An 8337-nucleotide genomic window follows, 5' to 3' on the forward strand; every position below is an offset into this window, starting at 1 on the left:
TGGAAATAGATATTGGGCCTCCTAGCAAAAGGTTATAGCAAAAGGTTCTATAACATAAGTTGTATTTGAGCTGGTTCCTTTGGAATATATAGTATTCTACACACAAATGAGTTCTATAAATTCTGGCAGCCCTATCTGAATTATCTTGGAGCTGATCTTTCTTTTATTATTTTACAAGGAGCTTCCTGTATCTGAACTCTTGTAACCTTTGACTTATCTGCAATATAGGCTACAGTATTTCTGGTAACATCCTGTATGTTTACTGATCTGAGCAGTTAAGTTTGTCTGTATTATAATAGCTTATATGTTTATATTATTGTTGATTTTGTGGAAAAATAATAAAATCTCCCCAAAATATTGTTTAAAAAAACTCCCACAGACAGTACAGTGTAAATAAGTGCTATATTAAACATCAAGCTCATTCAGTCAAACAGGGTAATGTTGGTCCTGGTAACTGACACCAAAATTATCTTCAGAAAACTGACATCCATCAGCAGGACAAAGGAAGACGAAGGAAACAACCATTCAAAATACAAATATATTAATTGGGAAATAATAATAATAATAATAATAATAAAATAATCTTAGAAAGTATTAAGGCACATCGGTTTTCTGAGCAAGAGGCAATACAGGACAGTGTGCACTATAACAGAGGCTACCTGAGCAGTGCTTTATACAGGGTGAGGGAGCGACACAGAGCAGGGTCCTGCTCCATACAGAACTGCAGGTCCTTCAGAGTGACACGGGTCACCTTCGGCGGGCCAGCCCTCTGCAGCGCTGACACACAGGAGCCAGCCCCTCCAGCCTGAGAGAGAGAGAGAGGGAGGGGGGGGGGATTCAACTGAAAGGTTTGACACCCCTATACCCAGCTTCCCCTGTTGGTATCCCCTGCAGCAGACAGGCCAGGCGGTGAAGGCAGAAAGGAAGGCCCTGGAGCGTGCAGAGGAAAGAGGGAGGAGGAGCAGGAGCTGCTCCGCAGGCAACAGGGTCCTCTGGGTAATGGAGTTCAAAGGCACTAGTTAAACGTCTGCAGTTATACAGCAGCGCCTCGTTTCTGCACTCGCCGCCTGGAGGGGAAGGAATGATAAACGGGAGAATCAGACTCCTTAAGCTAAACAAACAGGTCCTGCGTGTGTCTGCTCCGCCACCCGTCTCTGAGGGTTCCTCGACGTCGACATCCGATACAGGCGTGGCCTGGAACACACCAGAACATACGGGTCCCAAACACACACATACACACACACAGACAGACAGATGATAGGCGCAGCGTACCTGGCTTCCTGTTGAGACCAGCGGTGTCTTCCTGCGGGGGCCGATGGCCGCCAGGGCGGTGAGGTTGGCCTGTCGGTACTGCTGCTGGGACTGCTCCATCTGCTGCAGCTGGAACCAGAGAGACGAGAGGGGACAGGTATCTACTGACTACAAACAGCAAGGTGCAGGTAGAAGACCCATATAAAGACCAGACAGATGAAACACTGTACAGTATGAACTCATTTAATGGTGAAATATTGTCAGGGTCAGGCTGAGATAAACGCACAATAATAATAATAATAATAATCAAACTTATTTTTTTATAGCACCTTTCATACAAATAAATGCAGCTCAAAGCGATTTATAACAGAGAATGTACATGCGCGGAGTGCTTCACATAAAAAGAGACGAAAAGCAGGAAAATAAGAAGAATAAAGATAAAGATAAGAAATCAAGTAAAATACAGTGTAAAAATGATACGCCTGCCCCGATAGTTGAGTATCTTAGGAAGATACAGAACTGCGGTCGCAGGGTGTAGTCAAAGTCGGCGACCTCGCCCGTGAGACCTCGCGCTGAGCCCCTGAACCGCTGACGTACCTCAGACTGCATCTACTGGCTTTAACCCCCATCTGTGATTCGATGTGGTAGCGCTAGATCACAGTGTGATCAAGGAAGCCGATTTTAATTGAACCAAGACATACACACACTCACACTCAAACCATGTTTTAATTTCATTCCGTATCACGGGTGCTGCAGGCCCAAGAAACAGACCCAGAAAAAGGCTCAATAAGCTCCAGTTAGTGCAGCATCTTCTCTGGGGCTAGGAAGGGGGTACAGAGGTTGGGGGTAAGGTGTAGGAGGGGCTTGCAGAGACTGGGCGTGTGTAGTAGACAAAACAGATGTTGTGTATTTCTGCCAGTGCCATGGAGAGACCTCTGGGAAGGCAGACGCCTTGAGCGAAACGCGAACGCAGGGAGAACCACCCTGCATCTGGGCTCCTGGCTCAGAAGGTAGCAGTAGCCATCTATGTTTATGTTTATGTTGTTCTCCACCCCCCAACCTAAACACAAGTAAATATTAGGCAACAGAGGTAAAAGATATATAAACCACTTGCTGCCATTAGGAGAGGATCTCAGTATGCTGAACTCACACAACACTGAATGACTGAACGCTGCTGATAAGTGCATAACCTGGGCATACTCAGACTGAGCTCGTGAGAGGTGTGTGTGTGTGTTCTTGCCTCTGTCAATCTCCTCCTAATTGTTTTGAGATGGTAGTCAAGATGGGAGTGAAAGCTGACCTGAAACGAACACACCACAACACACACACACCCCACTCGTTAGCATGCGTGTGTACTGTACACTCAACACTGACTGGTACCTCTTTGGCTCGTTGTTTCAGCAGCTGCTGCTCGGGATCCTCCGTGTGTGACCGACTCTGTGGGGCGAGAGCAGACAGAACCTGAGCGTACCGCCTGCGTCTGTACGAGTGTGCGAGTAGACACAGAGGAGGCAGACAAAGTCAATCAATTGATAGATACTTTATTGATCCCCTTATGGGGAAATTTGGTGTTTCAGCAATGGAAAGTTGGCGTTTAAGCAAGGTTAGAAAACGAAAAGAAAAAGCACAAAAATATCACTATGATCACTCGACGGTTCTCTTTCACCATGCTGGAGAGGTGTCATTGAGGCATCATGGGAGCACTTTGCGGTTACCTTGGCGATGCGGAGCAGCGTCTCCCTCTCCTCCTCGTCTCTCCTCTGCTTCTCCAGCCGCTCCAGCTGCTCCAGGAAGCGGAGCTGGGAACGCACGTCGGTCACCTGCGTGTGGCGGACATCATCCTGTGCACACATAATACAGCCAATATTTTTTAAGAGCACATCATCAGTACACCTGTGTGTGTGTGTACACCTGTGTGTGTGTGTGTGTGTGTGTGTGTGTGTGTGTGTATCAGGATAGGGTACCTTGAGGGCCATTTTGCGGTGCTGCGCCGCTGCAGTGACTTTCTCCAGCATGTCCCGGAGGCGCTCCTGAGTGGCGTGAGAAACAAGGCTGACCACATCTGGACCCACGTCGGTCACGCCCAAAGCACTGCCTGGAGGGGGGGGGGGTGCATAATATGGCATATCTCATCACCCCGTTCGTATCACACTGCTGTATGTTAGGTCAGGCAGACAAATCTAGTTTGCAGACCTACTTTTCCCAGTTCAACACTGCACCCTACTGGTGACCGAGTGGAGCAGGCCAGTGTTGGCCAGTCTGTCCACAGCCTGGTCATCCCTAACTAGACTCCATTACGGCACCTCTTAAACATGGACTAGAACTCCTGCAGCTCTTACTGGTAAGTGGGAACAATAGTAGCAGCACCTCTTATTGGTAAGTGGGAGATGGTAAGTGGGAGATGGTAAGCGGAGTCTGTGTCAGACAGATTAGATAGATGATTAGGTTAATTCGCCTTATTCACCTGGCAGCCATATTGGTCAGTCTGGGGTGCGGATGCGGAAGTGCCCGTTGACTTCAATGTTAAAAGTTTGCTGTAAAAACACCACTTCAAGAACCGAAATAGTCAAAATAACAGGCTGAATACACTATCGGGGTTACAAACTCATCATTACCAGACTCTGATTGTTTTTCACTGCCGTTGTTTTCGCGTTTGGAAATACATGGAGGTGAATGAGCCATAGTTAGCTGCATTCACTCCCATGTATTTCCAAATGCGAAAACAACGGCAGTGAAAAACAATGGGAGTCTGGTAATGATGAGTTTGTAACCCCGATAGTGTATTCAGCCTGTTATTTTGACTATTTCGGTTCTTGAAGTGGTGTTTTTACAGCGAACTTTTAACATTGAAGTCAACAGGCACTTCCGCATCCGCACCCCTCATTACGTCAGACTGACCAATATTGCAGCTGAGGTGAATAAGGCCAATAGAGAGACAGATATGTATCCGCTCTTTTGTGAAGTGGGAGAGGACAGGGGCATTGTGGGTACCAGTGTGGAGGATGCGTGTGAGCAGCGGTGCGGGGGGCAGGAAGGGCTCGTCTCGACAGGACCGGACCACAGAGCCCACCATGGCAGAGTTGGTGGCCAGGATGCGGGCGTTCTCCTCGCTCAGGTTGACGCCGGCCATGGAGGCCACGTCGTTTATGTCGTCATCCTCCCTGTGGCGAAAACACAACTGACCAACCGGCCCACTAACCTCACACATACAGGGAACGATCCGGAAGTCTGAGATTGCAAAACCAGATCCCCCCCAGGTTCTGTGCTACCTGTAGTAGCCCCCGCTGTGGATCTGGTTGGAAGGGGCTGGGGCCTGAAGTGGGGGTCGTCTGACAAAAGCCCCTAGGAAGAAAAGAAAGGCGTTCAGAGGTCACACACACCTTGCCGGACACATGCCTTTGTACGGTAAGGACGGGCATGTTTTTACCTGTGTGGTACTGTCCAGCCTGGATGACCGTGGGTTTGGGCACGGCCCTGTTCTGCACAGATAGAAACATATGTGACGGTGGTGATGATGTCAAAGCTTGCTTAACGGCAACTCCCCTGGGATGCTGGATCACCTGAGGGGCACAATGCGCGCCACACACACACACACACACGCACACAAGCACGCACACACGCACACACGCACACACACACACACACACACTTAATGAGAAAAAAAAACGTTACAGAGAACCAGAGAAGCAATTCGATTGCTCCATATTATGAGTTTTCTATCTAAAGTGGTAAAGCAGTGCATCTGTGCCCTGTCTGCAGGCCGCTGATGAGACTACTGATTTGGGGACCAGCAGCTGGAATGTGGTTAGTTCTCCACAGCTTGCTCTCTAAACAGATTAGGCCTTTTCAGTACCTCAGGCCTCGGCATGGTGGACGACAATGAAGACAAAGCACAAACACAAGTGGGCTGCAACGCAACAGCGAAACCAGAAACTCCACACACTTATTGGTTTGTGCGTAGTGGAGAAAGTGGATTATCATAAACATGAATAAAGATTGTAGACAGTGCAACAGCGGAGAGTGAGAGCCTCCAGACAGATACAGAGCATGTAAAAACAGGCCTGAACCAAAGACTATGATTTGAGACAGAGCGGCCCTGAGTGGCGTTACCAGCTGGCTAGGCTTGACGGGATGGCCGCCACCGCTTGTCCTGAAGGTGGAGGGCTGGATGTTAGCGGACAGAGGGGTAGGGGCGCGGGCGGTGGGGGTGGAGATCGGGGCCTTGTACGGCAGAGCCTGGGGCTTGGGGAGGTCAACCTGCTGGATGAAGAGCTGTGGGTTCGGGGTGAGCTGCCTCACAGCAGGCAGACTTTTCTAGAGACAAAATGAAAGGGAAAGATGTGAGAACAGTGATAGGACCAAGGGGGAGACTAGAGTGTGAGATGGTTGGATGGGGTCCCTGATTGGGGTGTGTTACTAGACTGTGAGATGGTTGGATGGGGTCCCTGATTGGGGTGTGTTACTAGATTGTGAGATGGTTGGATGGGGTCCCTGATTGGGGTGTGTTACTAGATGGTTGGATGGTGTCCCTGATTGGGGTGTGTTACTAGATTGTGAGATGGTTGAGGCAGATATAGCCTAGTTGTGGTAGCCTACATATCATAATTTCATAACTTAAAAAACTCAAAGATAACCTAGTGAAGGGGAGTCAAATTCTGCCGGGGAGTCTGAATTATTTGGCATAACACCCTGACACCATCATTTCTAGTATATATAAAGCTTGAACACAGCGCATTCAATACTTCTTCCATGACTGATAATTTCCTGACTGAACTACCAGAACTCGCAATATGATGCGCATGGTCGTGAAAGACAGCATACGATGATTTGTCGCGGTCATTCGTGTACAGTAGTGTTGCCAGTGTCCCGGCCACGACAAGGCAAGACTTATATGCAACTGCGATCGCCTAATCTAACATGGTGACCATCGTGAAAGACAAAAATATTGTGTAGTCTGTACGGGCCAGTAGCCTATCATCCGTCGGTATCACCTTGAGGAAAGGCACCAGGTAAGGCTGAGGAGAGGACTTGAGCTCACGATAAAGACGGTTGGTGAACTCCTCGGGTTCTACGCTCCCATCCTGAAGGGCAAAAGAGTAACATGACAAGAGTTGAATGAACCACCAAACGATGGTTATAGGCAGGGCTGAAAATGAACACCTGCCACCGGCCAAATGCAGGTAAAATTTCCAATTGGCGACTAGATTTCGGAAGGCTATCTGGAAAAAAAAATACTTGGCCGGTAGATTTTTTCATCTACGGCCCCCTTGGCAGGTGAGCCAAAAAGTTAATTTTCACCCCTGGTTATAGGTGAACTAAAAAGGGTCTGGTGGTGAGTGTGTGTGCGTGTGTGTGTGTGTATATACCAGCAGGCTCCGGACGAGCTCTCTGACGTTCTTGGCCATGTCAGGGGAGTGTGTGCCACTGGACGTCAGCTTTATCAGAGTCACCAAGAAATTCTTACATTTCTTCACATTCTCCAGGGTCGCCTAGGGGAAAATGGGAAATAAATAACTGCTTTTCTGGGCCTCTTAAAAAAAAAAAAGAAAGAAAGAAGCAAAATGGCACCTGATCAGTGACATCACCCAGTCTGACTTACCTGTGTGAGGTTGGGGGGTGTGTCTTTAGGGTCATGAGTTTTGGTGGTGGTGGAGGTCATCACAGGGCTGGACTGAGATACTGTCCGCACCACAGGCTGTGATGTCTGGACTACCGACGGGCTGGGAGCAACTCCCGTCACCTTTAGCAACGCAAGAACAAGCCACAACAGACAAGCGTTGTTTAAAACTGCATGTAAACACACACACAAGTCATAATTGAGCTCAGTTTTTTTTTTTTTACCTTCATCACAGGTGTCTTCTGTCCTGCGTTGTTTACATGGGTGCCGCTGGGGGCGGGCGGCGCTCTGATCACAGACACACACTCCGCTTTTCTGGTGGTACCTGTCACAGGCACCTGCAAGAACAACCCGCTGTTAACATCTAGGTCTGCTTCGGTCAAGAGAGCATTACAGCTGAAACACACACACGTACGTACATGGGTTACATACACACATAACCCGTGTTAAGGGATTGCCCAGGGATTCGATACCACACTTCTACGAGCTCTCGCGCTTGTGAGTCGGACACACTAACCGCTGCACCAAAAGGAGTGAGTTTAACCAACCAACCTCTAACCGCCACCATTATACTAGGACTCGAGGACAATTTTTTCTTGGCCGCACACACACACACACACACTCACACACACATACACACACACGCTCACATACACGCGCACACACACACACACACACACACACACGCGCTCACACACGCTCACACACACACACACGCTCACACGCTCACACACGCACACACACACACGCTCACACGCTCACACACACACACACACACGCCAAGTGATATCATACACATTCCATTGTTGCCAAGACTAGATCACACAAGCGATTACCTGTGGTGCTGGTGGTCTGCTAGCATGACTGGAGGAGGCTCTGCTCTGTTGGGCTTGGGCCAGAGCTTGCTGTGAAACCAGCATCAGCTGACCACTATCACTGCGGACGAGGACCATACCTGCCAACAACAAAACAAGACTACATCAAAGTGCCTCAACGCTGGCACTCCACTTTAACCCGTCAAGGGCTCAACATGCACACCTGGCGGGATCTGGAAGTTCGCTGGCAGCTGCACGGATGTGGTCAGGAGGTTTAGTGGGGGTCGTGGTGCTGCTGCTGTTGTCTGTGGAGCTGCTGCTCTAGGTACGGCTAGAATCAGAGCCTTTCCCGGAGCTTGGGCAACGGTTGCCACTCGGGTCATAGGTGGTCTAACAACTTGCGGAGGTTGTCCGCTACCGCTCGGTTTAGCTCCTGTCACCACCGGTGTCGTGTTTATTACGTTTGGAGCCGTTTCGGCGGTGCATGGAGTTGATTGTGAGGTGGTTGCAGGTTGATTGCTCGCCGTTTCGGGGCCGGTGGATACAGGAGCGGCCATTGTATGGGCTACCTCTGCATGTCTCCGGAGAGAGTCTTCACCGGCCGGGCCACGTAACGTTACAGGGCTCTCTGGCGTGGGCGAGATATCCGAAGTC

At 49.3% G+C, this 8337-nt stretch overlaps 1 protein-coding gene across 1 annotated transcript; it reads right to left on the reverse strand.

Moving 5' to 3' along the window:
• Nucleotides 1–655: 655 nt before the first annotated feature.
• Nucleotides 656–8066, reverse strand: taf4b (TAF4B RNA polymerase II, TATA box binding protein (TBP)-associated factor; the record flags this gene model as incomplete). Its single annotated transcript, XM_084443893.1, has 15 exons — nt 656–805; nt 1273–1380; nt 2632–2688; nt 2967–3092; nt 3216–3346; nt 4243–4412; nt 4521–4593; nt 4679–4730; nt 5362–5565; nt 6243–6332; nt 6618–6740; nt 6851–6991; nt 7093–7206; nt 7705–7823; nt 7907–8066. 15 exons carry the CDS (start codon nt 8064–8066, stop codon nt 656–658), a joined length of 1818 nt encoding a protein of 605 aa, XP_084300019.1.
• Between the last annotated feature and the right edge of the window lie 271 nt (nt 8067–8337).

The sequence above is a fragment of the Borostomias antarcticus genome (genome assembly GCF_949987555.1).
Source record: "Borostomias antarcticus genome assembly, chromosome: 10".
Classification (NCBI taxonomy): domain Eukaryota; kingdom Metazoa; phylum Chordata; class Actinopteri; order Stomiiformes; family Stomiidae; genus Borostomias; species Borostomias antarcticus.